Raw genomic sequence first — 19,880 nt, 5'->3', positions numbered from 1 at the left:
GTAAAAATTACCAGGTTGTTTTCTTCTGTTTATTTATCAAGTGCTTGGAAGCTTATGCTTTTTCTTCTAGTCACCACTTGAAAGATTTCTAGACACTAGTGTGGCCTTATTATGTGACTGTTTTTATTTTAAATAACTTAACATAGTGACCATGATCTGGAAATTGGGTAATAGAAAAAAATTTATTGATTTGGCATATGAAGCCTTTGTATTACTGGATTTAAAGATAGTGTGCAGTCAAAAACTGCTTTAATAAATGTGGATGGACAAAGTTGTACAAGAGATTGGGCTGAATGTGGAGGTTTTGACTTGTTTTTAGTCGCTGTTGAGGAAATGGTGTATTTTTATCCCAACCTAGGTAAGCATAATGCTAATTGGACATTATGAGGGGTGCTTCTTTGCTAGGTATACAGTGATGGTATTTTTATAATGCTTTGCTTGATAGCTTTATAACACTTTCCAAACATAATGAAGTCCACCAGTTAGTAAACATAAGATACTCTTTTTTAAATTACACATTAAATATAAAATAAAACTAAATCAATTTTTTTTAACTTGTTAAAATTACAGAATGAGTTAAAAATGTTTGGCAGTTCCGTAGTTTCATTCTTAGCATCCAGCTATCTCATAGTAGTTCTGGCTCTTAATATCTGAGATACTTGTTGCTGTGTGTGCAGTTGGATTGCTGCTCACCGAAATCATGGGGTGTTAGGGTATGGATAAAAAGCAGTATTTTGGTTTGTGTTTTAGGGTGACAAGAACTTGCAGTTAAGGTCCTATTAACATTATTATGTAAGTGTGTTTATGTTGGGTTTTTTCTTTACTCTAGGTGGAATATGTGATCAAATGTGATATGTCAGCTCTTCAGAAGATCCTGTACCGTCACATGCAAGCCAAGGGAATCCTTCTCACAGATGGTTCTGAGAAAGACAAGAAGGTACAAAAGAACTAGAACAAATATGAAAGAATGTATTATGGTTAATCATAATAGTATGATTTCTGTTTTTATAAAATAGTATGTAGGCTTTTATTGCAGGTATGTGTCATTGGAAAAGAAATCTCCTATCAGCTGTGCTTTGGTTTTAGAAGAATAGAGCTTGTGCTCTACTCACAAGGAGATGCTATTTGTATTCACTGTAGTTCAATGCCTTTCTGCAATCAGGCAACGTTTGAAAAAAACACCAAAAAGCCAGCATTTGCCTTGACCAAATTTAATTCAATAGTGTGCCTGAATAAATGTGATTGTGGCAGTACTGGCTACAGAAGGTTGTTCATCTTGTCTTTGAGAGCTATTAGTTAAGTCTTGTTTCAGCCAGCAAGGGCTTTATGCTTGTATTCATTCTTAAAAGGTCTAATTATAAAGTTCTGGAAAAAAACAGTAGAATTGAAAGACATATAGTCAGAAATAGACTATTTATTAGTAAGTGGTGATTATACCATTGTTAAGACTTGACCCAGTAAATGTAAGCAAGTTCATCGGCTGTGCTGTAAACAAATTCATCAGCTTGTTTGTGTATACACTTTTCACATTATAAATGTGAAGTAACCTTATGTAGGCATTGCAGAATGGTTTTATATAGTAATTTGTGTTTGTACTCTGTTATGTGTATGTTACTGATGCAGGGCAATCACATGCTGGCTTTCTGCCACTACAAGAAACATTGTAGGTTACATTGATACAATGGTGGACTTTTTTTATTCAGTATCTTGTTTTATCCTCTTTGTGCAAATTGCTTTCTTTACTGGTGTTTACTCAAACTCAGAACAAAGCTACTGGATTATGATACTCATCTTCATAGTAAGAGCACTTTGTTAACATAAATTCTTCTGTTGCATTTTTAGTGTCATTTTATTTTATTTTTGTCCTTCACTTTTTGCTTTGTATCACAGCTGTCTCTAGCTTTTTAGCTGCCTTTGGCCCTGTGTTTCACTTGGCCTTGGAAGAGATACCCATATACCCAGTTAACAGACATAAGGAGGTGCTGTAGAATTGAAAAGCATCCAGTTAGTGTCTTTTCATGTTGGAGAGTTCAGACCCAATGGAATTTGTGTGGTTTCATAATAATGTAATAATAAGCAATATACAACACAGCAGATGTTCTGCTTCCCACTTCAGGTGATACATAAAGCACTCCGTGGATTACTTCTAAGTCTTCCTTTTCCACTACGGGGCATGTTGTGATAGATGAATTTACAAGGCAACTGCTTTTTTTTTGTTGTTTAGTGTTTTGGTTTCATTAGTGATGCAGTGTTCAGGTATGGGGTAGGAATAATATTTTTTGACTATTGTGAAGTAGTTTTCAAAAGCTTCATTAATAAGCTAAGAGTTAGATTTGTCATTTGATTTGCTTTGTTTGTACTCATAGGGGAAAGGTGGGGCAAAAACTCTGATGAACACGATCATGCAGTTGCGCAAGATATGCAATCACCCATACATGTTTCAGCACATTGAGGTAAGACTGGCAGGTTTGATTTTGACAGTTGTTTTTATTCAGATGGCTAGCTAAAATCGCAGAAAAGTACTGCTGAAGCTCATGTGTGTGAGAGAGGACATCTCTGTCCACAAAATTTGTGCGGTGAAGAAAAAAAATTATCATCGCAGCTTCTTATTCTTAGAAGCAAATAGACCAACTGCCAGCTTTTTATTGGTAATCTGAAGTCTAGCTTTAAAGCATTTAATCTTGTGGAGACACTGTCTTAAAAAAATGTTGGTTTTCTTTTTAATTTAAGATGTTCTAGAGCAACTTAATCCCTATTTACACTTAATATATGATGTAGAGACACAAGTTCAAAATGCCATGTGAGGTGTATGTAAGTAGCAGCCTGCTAGTATTTTACAATATCAACTAAAATCACGCTATTCAATCCACCTTGGTTTTTCAGCAGAAGTGTACTATCTATATACCACATCTCATTAGGAGCTAAAGTACATAAATACATTTGGAAAGGCAGGAAGTAGCATAAATGTCTGGAAATGTAGCTAAATTTATGAAGGAATAATTAAGTACTTACTCTGATATATTATCATTTTAGTTTTCATACTTTCTTCTCTTGTACACTAATTAATTAATTTACAAATGGATTTCCCAGTAATTAGTATAAATAAATTAGGTTCTGCTGTGTTTATGATCTGGTAGAATGTACACTGGCAGAGGTTACTTCTGCAAACTATGAATTGAAAGCAATAGCAGTAGAGGAAAACCCTAAGCAGAGCACTTTTGGTCTGTTCCAAGACTAAGCATAATGGAACTTAAAACACCAACACTTAAGAATTTAATTGATACAAGAATGTATAATTTTGGATTATGTGTAATTTGTAATAATCTGGTTTTTGCTTAAACTCTGCAGGAGTCCTTTGCTGAACATTTGGGCTACTCAAATGGTGTCATCAATGGGTAATTCAGTTTCTCCTTTTGTTCATAATGATGTATTGGAATTAATGCATCACATTGTTTTTCTACAAGATACATTGTAACAAACTCAAGCAGTTTACAGAAAAGCACAGGCCATATATCTAAAGGGAAAAATTATAACAGTAATAGAAGTGTTATGTGAGCTTTGTGTGACCCTCCATCTCTTTCAAGTGTACAGGCAGAGAAGATCTTAAAATGGTATTTTTCTTTCCTCTTATTTTGAAACAGCTTGCATGCCATCTGAAATTTACTGAAATGACTCTTCAGAGATATCAGTAGGGGTTTCCTTTTTTTGTTGCTTTTTGTCCTGCTTTTCCTTTTTTATCATCTTCATTCTAAAATAAAGTAGCATTTCTCCCATTATTATCCTCTCATTGTTAATGATGTTTTACTTTCAGAGTACAGTCTTAAGCTTAGAAAAAAAGTTGTATGATATCTGTATTTGTAAAGCAAATCATTTTGATGCTATTTTAGACATCTCCTTTAATTTTATTCATTTTCTCAGTCACAACTTGAATTTCAGTGCTCTGAGTCTGTTTTGTAGTTCATAGTGTGGAAGACAGAAGAACAGCTAATCAAAGCAACTAAACGTTGTTCAGGACTACTAAAGTTACAGCCTCACTGAACCTCACAAGGTTCTTGCTAACTCACTCATCCAGCTTGTCTAGTTCTTCGTAGAGGATATCTCTCCCAACATCCAGATCACATCCAGATGAAGATGTTAAATAGTGTTGGGCCCAATATCAATCTCTGGGGGATGCTACATGTGACTGGCTGCCAGGCTGAGAAAGTACTATTTACTGCCACCCTCTGGGTACAACCTATCAGCCAGTTCCCCACCCACTGCACAGACTACTTGTCTAAGCTGTAATGTATTGATTTCTCAAGGAGGAGATTTGTAGGGGACTGTGTCAAAAGCCTTGGAGAAGTCCAGGTAGACAATGTCAACTGCTAGCCCTGCAGCAACCAAGCAAGTTTCTTTGTTGTAGAAGGTGGCTGGGTTTGTCAAGCATGATTTGCCCCCAGTGAATCCATGCTGGCTTTTCCCAATCACTTGCTTCAGTTGAGTTGTGACAGTCCCCAGGAGGATTTGTTCCAGAGCTGTCCCAGAGACTGAAGTGAAGCTAATGTGTCTCTAATTACCTGAGTCCTCCTTGGAACCCATCTTGTAGATGGTGGTGACATTAGCCTTCTTCCAGTCTTCAAGGATGTCTCTTGATCTCCATGACTTCTCATGGATTATCAAGAGTGGTCTTGCAACAACATCAGGAGCTTGATCTGTACAAATTGGTGGCCCTAGATGCCACCTGAGTGTGCTAAAATATCTGCCTGATACCAGTGCCTTTAGCTGATAAAATGGTTGTCTGGCTGAGAAATAATGTTTGTTTTGATAAAATATGAAACAGTTGCTTTTTAGAAAGGAAGGTATTGTGTGGTTGAAAGTCCACAGAGTTTCTGTAATTGAAGAAAAATACTTTCCAAAGAGAAATTCACAGTGGTGTTTATTTCTTTTAGTCAATGTAAACAATTTTAAAGAGAGAAAAGTGAAAAAGCATGGACTTGAGAGAAGGACCACTTGCTAGATAAGGGTGGGTGGCCATAGTCAGAAAGTTGTGGCTCAATGTTCAAATGGAGACCAGTGACAAGACTCATAGAATCAGTAAGGTTGGAAGAGACCTCAAGTCCAAGTAGTGTCCCTTGGGTCGGTATTGAGACTCATGTTGTTTAGCATCTTCATCAGTGATGTGGACAGTGGAACTGAGTGCACCCTCAGCAAGTCTGTGGCTGACACCAAGCTGTGTGGTCCTGTTTACATGCTGAAGGGATGGGATGCCACCTAGAGGGACTTGGACAGGCTGGAGAGGTGGGCCCAAACCAACCTCATGAAATTCATCAAGGCAAAGTGCAAGGTCCTACACCTGAGCTGGGGAAATCCCAAGCACAAACTTTAGCTGGGAGAGGAGTGGATTGAGAGAAGTCTTGAGGAGAAGGACATAAGAGTGTCAGTGGAAAACTCAACGTGAGCCAGTAAGGTGTGCTTGCAGCCTAGAAGGCCAACTGCATCCTGGGCCAGCAGGACAAGGATCTGAGTCTCCCCCTGTGCTCTGCTCTTGTGAGACTCTCCCTAGAGTACTGCATCCAGTTATGGTGGGGACATTGAAGTGTTGGATCAGGTCTAGAAGAGGGCCATGAAGATGATCAGAGAGCTGGACCATCTGTCCTGTGGGGGCAGGCTGCAAGAGTTGGGGTTGTTCAGCCTGGAGAAGAGATGTTTCCAGGATGACCTTATAACAGCCTTCCAGTACATGAAGGTGGCCTACAAGAAATCTGGGGAGGGACTTTTTACTGGGGTTTGTTGTGATAGGATGAGAGGCAGCTTGAGGAGAATAGATGTAGACTAGAGAGTGGAAATAAATTCTTCATAGTCAGGGTGATTAGAAACTGGAACAGGTTGACTAAAAACTTTTCTAACTGTAGGCTCATTCTGGTCTTTACTGTGCTTTTTCTATTCAACAGGGCCGAACTTTATCGTGCCTCAGGAAAGTTTGAGCTACTTGATCGTATTCTACCCAAGCTACGAGCTACTAACCATCGTGTGCTTCTTTTCTGTCAAATGACATCACTCATGACCATTATGGAAGACTACTTTGCATTTCGAAATTTTCTCTACCTGCGTCTTGATGGTAAGCTACATGCAAAAGAGGGGATAAGTCATAAGTTATGGGACAGCTGCTTCGTTCCCCCAGCCTCCCACACACCCTTGCAAAACAGGGTGAAAGCCCTACAAGTGCAGCCAGTCAATGGAGAAGATGAATCAGCTACCTTACAAGTCTTGCCAAGATTAAGGAAGCCCATGCCTAGCATCAAAGCAGCTTCTGACAAAAAAAATAAATGGTGACTCCCCTCTAGCAGGAATGGAAGCCCAATGAGGGAAGTGTGCCTTCTTCCTGGGCCCAAGTAAAGGATGTGGCAAGAAAGCTCCCTACCCTGGTGTGGCCCACAGATTATTATGCATTATTGACCTTCCAGATAAGTAATGATGAATTTGTTAAAAGTAATCTGAGGGTTGTCAATAGGGACTTCAGGGCCCTGGGTCAACTGTTCAAGGGAGTGGGAGCACAGTGTGCCCCAGGTACTGGGGCCTGTTCTCTTTAGTACCTTTTATCAATGATCTGGATGAAGGGATTGTGTGCACCCTCGGTGAATTTGCACATGACACCAAGCTGGGTGGCTGTGTTGATCTGCTAGAGGGTAGGGCAGCTTTACAGTGGGATCTGGGCAGGCTAGACTGATGGGCCAAGGCTAATTGTATGAAGTTCAACGTGGCCAAGTGCCAAGTCCTGCACAACCCCATGGTAAGTGACAGTCTTGGGAATGTGTGGTTGGAAAGCTGTATCTCAGAAAAGGACCTAGGGATATTGGTTGATAATCAACTGAATATGAGTTAGTAGTGTGCCTAGGTGACCATGAAAGCGAATACAAGCATCCTGGCTTGTATTAGAAACACAGTGGTCAGCAGGAAAAGGGACGTGATCGTGCCCCTGTGTGCAACTCTGGTGAGGCCACATCTTGAGTACTGTGTTCAATTCTGGGCCCCCTCACTATAGGAAGGTTATTGAGGTGCTGGAGCATGTCTAGAGAAGGCTGGGGTTTAGGAGGAAGTTGTACACAGAAAGAGTGATTGCCCACTGGAATGGGCTGCCTGAGGAGGTGGTGGGGTCGCCGTCACTGGGGGTGTTCAGGGTTTAGTTGATTAGGTGGTGTTGAATGATGGGTTGGACAGGATGATCTTGAAGGTCTCTTCCAACCTGGTCTATTCTATTCTATTCTATTCTATTCTAGTCTATTCTATTCTATTCTATTCTATTCTATTCTATTCTATTCTATTCTATTCTAATAAGGTTTGTGAAGGGCCAGGAGCACATGACCCATGAGGAGCATCTGAGGGAGCTGGGGTTATTCAGTCTGGAGGACAGGATGCTGAGGGGAAACCTTAATGCTCTCTGCACCTCCCTGAAGGCATGTTGGAGTGAAGAGGGGGGCAGCCTCTTGTTCTCGATGACAAGTGACAGGACTAGAGAAACTGATTTCGAGCTGTACTAGGGGAGGTCTAGACTGGGTATTAGAAAATACACCTTCACAGAGAGGGTTATCAAACATGGGAATGGTCTGCCCAGGGTAGTGGTGGAGTCACCATCCCTGGAGCAGCTCAAGTGGCATGTGGACCTGGCATTTAGGAACATGGTTTAGTGTTGACTGTTGGGTCGAAGGTGGGACTGGATGATCTTCAAGGTCTCTTCAACTGGATATATTCTCTGATTCTGTGATGATTTGGGGCATGGGAAACCTGGATTTTCTTCCTTATGTCTTCCTAGCACACCAGTGCTGTGATGTTACTATTCAAAGGCATAAGCAGGTTCAAAAAATTAATTGACAAATCCATGAAGGAAGAGTCTGCAAGACTATTTTATCATGATGTTATGGCACTGGACCCTTAAGATGTAGCTAACTAGGATATTCTCAGTTCTTACAGAGTTCTGCCTCTCTTGGCAGAGTTGATGTTAAGTAACTCTGCCTGGCTTTTTGACTCTCCTTTCATCTGTTTTATCTGCACCTGATTTGGTGAGAGTGTTATTTTGAGACACACTGAGGTCTGTTCTTGCAAAGTAGGTTATGTAGGTTTTGGGGGGCTGATCTCTTTTTTCTAAACAAGGTCCCAGTCGTAACTAAATTGTCTGAAGGTGTTCTCATAATGAGTGATCATAATGCCACTGTTTTGCTTAGATTCCAATGGAATTAATTAATTTGTAACTGTTCAAAGTTTGGCTGCTGTGCTCCAAAAGGACAGCTGAATTTCAGTGACAGGTAATGTGCCACCTGTAGTTTTCTTCATGAATTTAACAGGAAGGTCAGTAGCATCTATTAAAGAATCATAGAATAATAAAATTATTTGGGTTGTAAGGGACATTTATTTAAGATCATCAAGTCCAAACATTAGTCTAGCATTTCAAGGTTGTCACTAAGCCATGGTCCTCAGCACAAATTTGAGGCTGTTTCCATCTATCACTTGTTATTACCTGGGAGACAGGACTGGTTTCACATAGTTGTAGAGATCAAGAAGTTCTGCCCTCAGCCTCCTTCACACTAAACAACCCCAGTTCCCTTGGCTGCTTCTGATAAGACATGCTCCATACCTCTCACCAGCTTCGTTGCCCTTTTTTGGGCAAGCCAGCACTTCAGTGTCTTTCTTGTAGTGAGGGGCTCAAAACTGAAGAGAGTATTTGGGGTACAGCCTCACCAGTGCCAGGTACAGAGGTACAAACACTTCCCTAGTCTTGCTGGCCACACTGTTTGTGAAAAAGGCAGGATGCTATAGACCTTCCTGGCCACCTGGGCACACTGCTGTCAAGCAGCACCTCCAGGTCCTTTTCCTCTAGTCCTTTCCACTCTCAAGCAGATCGTTGATAAAGATACTAGAGGAAACAAACCCCAATACTGAGCCCTGCAGAAAACTGCTTGTGACAGGCCACCAGCTGGATTAAACTCTATTCACCAGAAGACTTCCAGCCCAGCCACTCAGGCATTCGTTTTTATGCACCATCCAAGCCATGAGGAACCTTTTTTTCCAGGAAAGTGCTGTGAGAGAGAGTGACAAAAGCTTTACCAAAGTGTAGGTAAACAACAATCACAGTCTTTCCCTGATCCCTTAAGTGAAGATTCTCCTTAGCTCTCCTTTTGCTGGTAATGTATTTACAGAAGTACTTTTTGCTATCTTTGCCTCAATTTTTAATAGCTGGAGAGGTTGTCTTCCAGACAACTGGCCTCCTGAGCTAGCAGATGGAGTCAAGGAGCAGTATAGTACCCATGTAACACAGGAGGAAGTAGTTAGAGACCTGCTCATCCACTTGGATCCGCACAAGTCCATGGGGACCGGATGGGATCCATCCTAGGATGCCCAGCCAGCATGGATTTAGGAAGGGCAGGTCCTGCCTGACCAACCTGATCTAGGATCAGGTGACCTACCTGGTGGATGTGAGGAAGGCTGTGGATGTAGTCTACCTGGACTTCAGCAAAGCCTTTGACACCATCCCCCACAGCAAACTGTTGGCCAAGCTGTCAGCTCATGTCTTGGACAGCAGCACTCTGTGCTGGGTTAGGAACTGGCTGGAGGGCTGAGCCCAGAGAGTGGTGGTGAACAGTGTCACATCCAGCTGGCAGCCAGTCACTAGTGGTGTCCCCCAAGGATCAGTGCTGGGCCAAATCCTGTTCCATATCTTTATTGATGATCTGGACAAGGGGATTGAGTCCATCATCAGTAAATTTGCAGAGGTTACCAAGCTGGGGCCAGGAGTTTTCTTTTTTCCCATTCCCATTTTTGTTCCACCTCTGTATTTTTCCTTTTTTCCATTTCCAGTATTTTTCCATTTCCATGTTTTGTTCTACTTCTGTATCCTTCCTTTTTTATTATTTCCACTTTTTTTCCCATGTCTATTTTTCTTCCACTTTTGTATTTTTCCTTTTCTCCCCATTTCTATTTTTTCTATTTCCATTTTTTTCCATTTCCTTTTTTTTCTGTTCCACTTCTCCATCTTTGGTTTTTAATTTCCACTTTTTTCCCATTTCCATTTTTGTTCTCCTTTTGTATTTTTCCCTTTTTTCCCCATTTCTATTTTTTCCATTTTTTCCATTCCCATTTTTTCCATTCCCACTTTTTTCCCCCACATTTTTCCTTTTCCCCCTTTTCCATATTTTCCATTTTTGTATTTTTCCATTTCTATTTTATTTGTTCCGTCCTTTTTCCTTTTTTCCCCTTTTCCACATTTTCCATTCCCACATTTTTGCCATTTCCATTTTTGTTCCACATTTTTCCCATCTTTTCTATTCCCATATTTTTATCAATTTCCATATTTTTCCATTCCCACATTTTTTCTATTCCTATTTTTGTTTACTATTTTTCCCTTTTCCTCTTTTCCACCTTTTCCATTCCCACATTCTTCTATTCCCATTTTTGTTCCATATTTTTTCTTTTCCCCCATTTCCATATTTTCCATTCCCATATTTTCCATTCCCCTTTTTTCCCACATTTTTCCTTTTCCATATTTTCCATTCCCACATTTTTTCCATGCCCATTTTTGTTCTATAATTTTTCCTTCCTTTCCCTTTTCCATCATTTCCATATTTTCCATTTTTGTTTCCTATTTGCCCTTTTTCCCCCCCATTCCCACATTTATTTTCCCATTCCCATTTTTCTTCTGTTATTTTCCCTTCCCCCCCCCCCCCTTTTCCATATCTTCCATTCCCATATTTGTCTCTCTCCATTCCCATCTCTCCCACCGTCACCTTCAGCAGAGACATTTGCATCCCTCAAAGTGCAGAGCAAAGGAGGTCCTTTAAATGCCTTCCTTGTTTCCCTCTCTCTCTCTCTGCCAGCACCAAAGAGCCTTCACACTGCTGTGCTTTGCTCCCTCCACCTGGGAGAGCCTTTCCTCCGCTCCTTCCCAATTCTTTCTTTCTCTTTGGATTTGCATCGCCTCCTCCGCTTGTTTAAGCGATTCCAGCCTCTTTGGGGATGCGTCCTTTCCCATTCATTCGCATTTCTGCTTTCTTGTCTCTTCTCCCCACGGTGATTGATTGCCATCTGGGGGCATAACAGAAACCCACCAGCCCTGCCACCGCTTCTCTTCCCTGTTAACTGCTGTTGTCTGCGGGGTCAGAGACACCAAGGCGTGGAAGCCACTTTAGCTCTCAGCTTCCAAACCCTCTCGGCCGGCCAAGCCTCTTAATTACTCCGCTTGAGCAGCAAGCATGTGAACAGCAGATTTGGTTAAGGTCCTCAGCTGCTGCCCGCCACCTGTAACCTCCTCCCAAAGCACAGCCTCAGGCTGCAGCACATCCATTAGGCTGGAAGGATGAAGATTCCCACAAGAGTCACTCAAGGAGGGACAAGCTTTAGTCTCTCACGGCCCAGCACTGATCTCTGGGGGATACCACTAGTGACTGGCTGCCAGCTGGATATGGCACCATTCACCACCGCTCTCTGGGCTCAGCCTTTCAGCCACTTCCTAACCCAGCTCAGAGTGCACCTGTCCAAGCCACAGGCTGACAGCTTGGCCAGGAGTTTGCTGTGGGGGATGGCGTCAAAGGCCTTGCAGAAGTCCAGGTAGACTACATCCACAGCCTTCCCCACATCCACCAGGTGGGTAACCTGATCCTAGAAGGAGATCAGGTTGGTCAGGCAGGATCTGCCCTTCCTAAATCCATGTTGGCTGGGCCTGATCCCTTAGCCATCCTGTAAGTGCTGTGTGGTTGCCCCCAGGATGATATGCTTCATAATTTTTCCTGGCACTGAGGTCAGGCTGACAGGCCTGCAGTTTGCAGGTTCATCCATCTGGCCCTTCTTGTGGATGTCATGTGAGTCATCCCACCACGTTTCTGTGATGGCAACTACATCATAACTTTCCTGCTGTAACAAGGCTTCCAGCTCCTCTTGTTTGTTACCCATGCTGTGTACGTTAGTGTCCATGCACTTCAGCTGGGCTGCTGGTTTCACCCCTGACTCCAGCTTACCACCCTCAGACTCCTGTCTGGGGGGACTGGTTTCAGCCCCTTCCCCCTTCAAATCTACTTTAATGCCCTGTCAGTAAGACCTGCCAACTCCCTTCCTAGAACCCTTTTCCTTCTGTGGGATAGGCCGTTCTCATGTGCTAGAATCTTTCTCCCCCTCTGGGACATATGTACTCCATAGAAAATTTCCCAGGATCGAAAATCCCAAAATTCTGTTGGTGGCACCAGCATCTGAGCCACTTGTTAATTACAGCTGCTTTCCTGTTCCTTTCAGTATTGCTTCCTGCAACTGAGGGTATTGATGTAAAAATTACCTGTGCCCCTGGCCCCTCAACCAGTTTTCCCAGAGGTTTGAAGTCCTTTTTGATTGCCTTTGGACCCCTGGTTTCAACCTCCTCTCTCCCCACCTGCATAGCTATCAAGGGATAGTAATCAGAGGACTGTACCAGACTCGGCAGCCTTCTGGTAACATCTCTGACCCTGGCCCCAGGGGGGCAGCAGACTTCCCTGTGGGAAGGATCCAGCCAACATACAGGGCCCTCTGTTCCCCTCAGGAGGGAATCACCAATAGCAATTACCCTTCTCTTTTTTTTCAAGGGAACAAGTCCTGATGCAGGGTTGGGCTGTTTTGCTTTAGGCAACACCTCAGATGGTGTGTCTTCTGTCTTCTCATTCACCTCATTTTCAATTTCCAGTGCCCCATACTTGTTTTGCAAGGGCATCTGGGAAGGTGAGGGGGAGCTGTGAGGCTTTTATTTTGCATCTCCTAACAGGGACCTGTATCCATTCCCTGCTGCATCTTGGGTCACCCTTTGATCCATGCTTTTTTAAAAAGAAAAAGAAATACTGGGAACTATTCTCACTCTTTGTATTAATGAACATAACATAAGATGCCATTATCCTCAAATACACAATGCAGTAATGAAACCGAGACATAAATGAGCTGTCTCACTGTGCCACAGGATGTCTTATGTCAAAACTGACTGAAGAACATAGCATCGTGCTAGCAAAAGCCCCCTCCACACCCCTGGCCTGAAGGTGGTTTAGGACTTCTATTTGAGAAAGACTAATTATATTACATTTAGGTTTTAAATTGTGTTACATTGTGGATTTTAAAATAAATTCTTCTTTCATTCTAGAATGTCTGTGGCAATACATAATATGGCAAATACAGCTCCCTTTTTTCTTCAACACTTTGCAGCTCATACATTCAATTCATGAGATGAACCTTTGTTCTTCTTTTCCAGTTTTATGATGATATACCTTCCATGCCGTGATGTTTTATTTATATATATATATATATGTATATAACATATGCACATATGTGGCTTCTGCTCAGCTCTTAATGGAATGGATTTCTGTGAGCCAGCAGTTTGGCTGTGTGATCATACTGGGTCTGGCCAGGATGATAGCTTTCCTCCTAGCAGCTCATACAGTGCTGTGCGCTGCATTCATGCTAGGCAGGGTTGGTAACACACCAGTGGTAACACCGCAGCCTTCTGGGTACTGCTGAGCACAGTGTCAAGCCTTGTTTTCCAAACAACCTCTCCACCCGCAAAGCCAATAGGCTGAGGGTGTGCAGGCATCCAACAACTGACCAAAGGGGTGTGCTCAAAAATAAAAGCTGAGTGAAAGGAAGAGGTTGCAGGGACATTTGTCACCACAATGTTTGGCTTCCCAAGCAATCATTACAGGTGTCAAGGCTCCACTTTCCAGGAAGTGGCTGGGCATCTGTCTGCTAACCGAAAGTAGTAATTAAATTCCTCTTTCTGCTTTCCTTGGATGTGCAGGCTTTGTTTTTTAAAAACTGGATTTATCTCAGTCCAAGAGCTTTTCAATCTTATTTTCAACTTGGGCAAGCAGAATTCAACCCACCAAAGTAACAAAAAAACTTCATCTTGTGTTCATATGTCACCTGTATAAGAGTGGCAGAGTTTAGCTTTCAGTTACAGGTAGAAATGTAGAAAAGAATATACAAACAGTGGACCAGGCAACAGTGATTTATAGCAGACTGTAGCCAAAGTATCCGAATTCATCCAGCTGCCAGAGTGCATAAGGTTTGGCTTTTACTTAGTGAAAACCTGGACAAAGTTCTATGATTTAATTCCTTTCCTGCTCTCCCTCTCTACCATTGCACACCATCACCCTCTAGACAGGACATTTTAAGAATTTTCAGTTCTTTCATAGTAATTGCAATTCTGAAGGCAAATACTGACATTTTGATTAATTTCTATGTAAGTAGTTTTTAAAGTATTTAGAGGCTGTTCTGACCAGAATGCATTAATCAAAACTGAAGCCATCTTCTATTTGTGTATAGCAACTTCAATCAAAAAAAAAAAAGATGTAACAATGTTAGATAGTATTTTGAAGTCCACTTTTGAAATGTCAAATACTTCTATGAGGAGAGGCTGAGGGAGCTGGGATTGTTTAGCCTGGAAAAGAGGAGGCTCAGGGGAGACCTCATTGCTCTCTACAACTACCTGAAAGGTGGCTGTAGTCAGGCAGGGGTCGGTCTCTTCTGTAGCAACCAGCACCAGAAGAAGAGGACACAGTCTGAAGCTGCACCAGGGGAAGTTTAGGCTTGAGGTGAGGAGAAAGTTCTTCACTGAGAGAGTCATTCGTCATTGGAATGGGCTGCCTGGGGAGGTGGTGGAGTCACCATCCCTGGAGATGTTCAAGAGGGGATTGGATGTGACATTTGGTGCCATGGTCTAGTCATGAGGTCTGTGGTGACAGGTTGGATTCGATGATCTTTGAGGTCTCTTCCAACCTTGGTGATAACTGTGATATTGTGAAGTCCTCCTCTTAGATGTGATAAGCAGTTCACCAAAACATTTGTGGCCGCTATTATGGAAAATACAGCAAAGACAGCAAAGAGCAAAATTTCCTTTTAATGTGTACCTTTAGTAACTGATAATAGCATTTTTATTATCTCAGTTAGCATCTTTGTTATAGTTTGGTTTGGGTTTTGTTTGTGTTTTTTATCTTTTTCTTCTCAGGTACAACAAAGTCAGAGGATCGAGCTGCTCTGTTGAAGAAGTTCAATGAACCAGGGTCTCAATACTTTATCTTCTTGCTGAGCACAAGGGCTGGAGGGCTAGGCTTAAATCTCCAGGCTGCTGACACTGTTATAATCTTTGACAGTGACTGGAATCCTCACCAGGTTATTTTTATTTACTTCTCTGACCTTCAGTGTGCTTCTGACTTCCAACAGTTTTCAGTGCAATCACCTGACCAAAAATAGTTACATTGATTTACATTCCTGTATATATGAGCTTTAAATCATGAAGCTCATATGTACTGCTTTAACACAAATAAGTTAAAAGCTGATTTATCGGATCAAGTAGTAGTAGATAACATATTTAAGAATTAACAACAGTCTTTCAGAGATAAGCTTATGTTTTTTTTTCTAGTAGTTTTGTTCTTTCTGCAGTCAAGATGTATTTTACTTGAAGATTCATTCTGTCTTGAAAGGCTGTGAGCTTTGATTAGAAGGGGGAAAATTAATACCTTGGCTCTTCTCAGCCATTTCACGTGATTTCAATAAGTTTATGGTTTAGTACATTTATACTATAGGGTGCATGTCCATGTTCTGTCATTTCAATCATTCCCCCTAGCTGGGTCTGACAAAATGTTGGGAAAGCAAGCAATGAGGAATCAGCCATGTGAGTTGTGATGAACTGTTATTTGAGTACCTGCTTTCAGTACCAAAAAGAATTAAGCATTGTAATGTCCTTTAAGGAGAGAGAAGGATTTCTGTAGCACACTTGCAATGCAAATCAATCCCTCTGGTCTTTGCCTAATAGGACTTGCAGGCCCAAGATAGAGCTCACCGAATTGGTCAGCAGAACGAAGTCCGCGTCTTGCGACTGTGCACTGTGAACAGTGTGGAAGAGAAGATACTTGCTGCTGCAAAATACAAGCTGAATGTAGATCAAAAAGTTATTCAGGCTGGAATGTTTGATCAGAAATCGTCAAGCCATGAAAGAAGAGCCTTCCTACAAGCTATATTGGAGCATGAAGAAGAAAATGAGGTAAGATAGTTAGAAATATAAGTAAGAGAAATCAGGAATCATAAAACATACTTGTTCAGAAAAGATCTTCAAGGTCATTGAGTCCATCCATTATTTGAATCTGCCAAGTCTGGTGCTAAACCATGTCCCTCAGTACCACATCTGTGTTGCTTTTAAACACCTCCAGCAATTTAGATTCAACCATCTCCCTTGGGGGAGCCTGTTCCAGTATTTGAGAAACCTTCCAGTGAAGAAGGCTCTTCTAATACCCAATCTAAAACTGCCCTTGTGCATCTTGAGGCCATTTCCTCTTGTTCTGGCACGTATTACTCAGGGAGAAGAGATCAACAGCCATCTCACTACAGCCTCCTTTTAGGTAGTTGTAGAGAGCAATAAGATCTCTCTTCAGCCTTGTTTTTGCCCTACTGAATAACCCCAGTTCCCTCAGATGCTTCTTATGTGACCTGATCTCCAGATGCTTCCGTCACTGTTGCCCTTCTCTGGACCCATTTCAGCACCTCAATGTCTTTCTTACAATGAGTACCCCAAAACTGAACATAGTACTCAAGATGTGGCCTCATTGGTGCTGAGTACAGGTGGACAATCACTTCCTGTTTGTCGTACTATTCCTGATACAGACCAGGATGCCGCTGGCCTGCCTGGCTACCTGAGCACACTGCTGGCTCATGTTCAGGTGGCCATTGATCGATGCCCGTAAGTCTTTTTCTACGGGGCAGCTTTCCAGCCTCTCTTCCCTAAGCCTGTAGCACCGCATGGAGTTGCTGGGACCCAAGTGCAGAATGCATCACTTGGCCTTACTGAATCAAGCACTCTGGATGTACAGAGTTATTTTTTATAATCCATTAAAAATTGTCATCTGCTTTGAAATTAGAAATATCATTGTATGCTTACCATGGAAGGAAACAGCTTCGTTTTACCTTTTTTTTTTTACTTTTGGTCATACTATAACTTAATGGTTATGATGTGGTGGTTATTATTAAATCTTAGTGTAGAATTAGACATTGTAATTTAAACTCATTCCACTCTTTCATATTTTTGGCAAAAAATGGTTTTAATTTTCTAAATGTAGTTCATATGTTAAACTAGATAATGCTATTTTTAGACATGCTAAGTAAATAAGCACACACTGCCTATGCTTAGTCAGAGTGCTTTGGATTTAGGGCAAGTCAGCATAACAAATGATTGTGATGTTTCTAACGTAGACTTCTGGTTACCACTTCCTCTTCAAGACAAATTCAGCTATTTAAAAACAGCTTATAGGAATGGGGAAGTGAGGATATACAATCACTGGCTCTATGTCCCTGTGTTTTCATTGTGTTCCTCTCTGGAATTTTGAGCCCTTCCTTTTGCCTATCAGTGCAGACTCTTCTCTTAATAATCTGTGTTTAGTTGAAAGACACATTTTGGAGAGAGTGCATAAGCACATCAATTATACTGAAGACACACAGTTAGTTTTTCCAACCTTCATAATACCCCATACTCATTAAAAACACAGAGATCTCAAGCCTCATTGTGCCTCTGACTGTGCCTGTGTCTGAGAATGATACCCACAGTAAGAAGATTCTGTAGTCTGTTTCAGACATCTTTCATTATGTGGTGTAAAGTTTCAAAGACCAAAGAGTTTACTTCTTAACTAACCTTTTGTGTAAACTCTTTGTCTTGGTTGTGCATTTAGAAAAAGCTAGCGCATCATTTAAGACAGAATTTGGTATTGTTTTAACATTTTTCACAAGAGGGACAGTTTGTCAGCAATTGGCTTTTATTCAGGGTGTGAATGCAGAAGTGGGGTGATGCATAGGTACCATTTTCTATTTAGTAAAACTGTAGTTCTCAAGCAACTAAGACCATCTATGTTAGCAGACTGATGAATTTGAAACCAGCAGAAATTTTCAGTAAGCCTTTGAGTTAGTTTTAAAAACTGACACATTTTTGTTACATTTTTAAAGTGCTAGAAAATACTGATCTGAAAATGTTTCAGAAGTTGGGATTGTGGGTCAGGCTCAATTGACATGCATTATTTCATGGGTGATATCAGAGCAATCTGTTTCTTCTGCGTTCAGATACGCTTGGTCTGCCATCCTGAAGTAAGCACAGATTTAACCAAGGTTTGCTTGTCACAACCCAGCACAAGTCTTTAAAGCAAACATTCATATTGCAGTCTGACTGCTAACAAACAGACTTCATCTGAAATCTTCAAGTATAATTTCTTTGTGGACTGGACTGTGCAAAATTTTGTCCAATCACTAAGTGCTGATGGAATAAGAACGGTTGAATTTCCACTGTTTTGCACTGGTGAAACGCTGCTTCTTCATAGTAACATCACTGGAAACAAAATTTGAATGTCATATGAGAGAATGACAAGAAAAAATAAATACTTCAGCTAAAAAGTCAAACCAGCTTTGAACTGCAAATATAGACAAATGCATCTAACAAAGCAATTTTTTTAATGACCAGCAAGTCAAATATTTCCATGCTAAGCATACATTAAACTTGCATATCAAACCTTTTTACACTTGTATGTCGAGTACCATATTCTGTTTGTACTTTCTTAGTAGGTTTTGTAAATTCAGCATCAAAACTCCCCTTATTTTTCCTTCTTCTTTCCTCTCATTTTTGCTCCTCTTTCTTTTAGCAGTACTAGGAAATACAAAGAGGTAATTTCTGTGTATTTGGAAATATATATTGGAGTAATAGCAAGGTTGTGAGAGGTGATTAGAAGTAACTAGTTCATGGATATGTTTTTTTGTTATTACTAGTGTTTACAAATTCTTGTTTGGGTGAGCCTACCTGTTTGGCAACAGGATTGTTCAGACTAACCACAGGTGATGGGGACACTGTTTCTGCTGCAGGAACCCTTACATTTTTTTCAGGCCACATGTTGCTCTCATGGAGATGATAGAAATAATGAAATAAGGGTTACGTTCCTCACTGATCATAAAGGCAGGGATATGTACTCCTTTTTTTTCTGTGTGTGTATGACCATGCAGCTTCCTTCTCTTAAACATCAGGGTGACACTGACTAGAAGTAAGAATGGCTATCTCTCTGTCATTTTAATAGTTACTTTCTTCATGTTGAAATTGAATTATGTGTACTAAGGTACAGACATGTTCATTAATAAAAACACTGGTTTTTTTCTGAGGTATAGAAATCTTGACAGTGGAAGGAAAACAGAATGTGTGGATGTAGATACAAGGTATTTGCTGTTTGTTTTCTGAAAAAAACCCCACATACAGAATAACATTTTTTGGGGTGCTATATGCAACATTCTACTACAAACATGAATTTTCATGAAAAAGTCTGGGTTTGCAGCATAATGAATATAAGCCCTGCAGTAATAATTATGTAGATCTGTTGTTTTGATTGACTTCTTGTCAGATTTGAAATGTCACGTGCTTTGGAAATTATTCAAGGAGGGAAACTGACATTGTGGACTCTGTGTTAAATTGGTATCATCGCTGTTCAGTGCTAACATTTTTAGTTGAATTTCTAGAGTTCATCACAGAATTAAACAGGTTGGAAGAGACCTTTGAGATCATCAAGTCTAACCTATCTCTCAACACCATCTCATCGACTAAATCATGGAACTAAGTGCCTCATCCAGTGTCTTCTTAAACAGTTCCAGCGATGGTGACTCTACCACCTCCCTGGGCAGCCCATTCCAATGGCCAATCACTCTTTCTGTGAAGAATTTCTTCCTAACATCCAACCCAAGCCTCCCCTGCTGCAGCTTGAGACTGTATCCTCTTGTTCTGGTGCTGGTTGCCTGGGAGAAGAGACCAACCTCCTCCTGGCTACAACCTCCCTTCAAGTAGTTGTAGAGAGCAATAAGGTCTCCCCTGAGCCTTCCCTTCTCCAGGCTAAGCAACC

General features: G+C 41.2%; 1 protein-coding gene across 1 annotated transcript in view; it reads left to right on the top strand.

Annotated features, from left to right (window-relative positions):
* Positions 1-19,880, top strand: part of SMARCA2 (SWI/SNF related, matrix associated, actin dependent regulator of chromatin, subfamily a, member 2) — a 121,273-nt gene that overhangs the window by 67,691 nt on the left and 33,702 nt on the right. Inside the window, 6 exon segments of the mRNA XM_054178817.1 lie at positions 830-937; positions 2,367-2,453; positions 3,349-3,395; positions 5,931-6,097; positions 14,978-15,141; positions 15,785-16,012. Coding sequence (XP_054034792.1) covers positions 830-937; positions 2,367-2,453; positions 3,349-3,395; positions 5,931-6,097; positions 14,978-15,141; positions 15,785-16,012 — 801 coding nt within the window.

The sequence above is a fragment of the Dryobates pubescens genome, chromosome Z (assembly GCF_014839835.1).
Source record: "Dryobates pubescens isolate bDryPub1 chromosome Z, bDryPub1.pri, whole genome shotgun sequence".
Classification (NCBI taxonomy): Eukaryota; Metazoa; Chordata; class Aves; order Piciformes; family Picidae; genus Dryobates; species Dryobates pubescens.
Note: the sequence above shows the minus strand (reverse complement) of the source record. Positions and strands in the feature narration are given on the sequence as shown.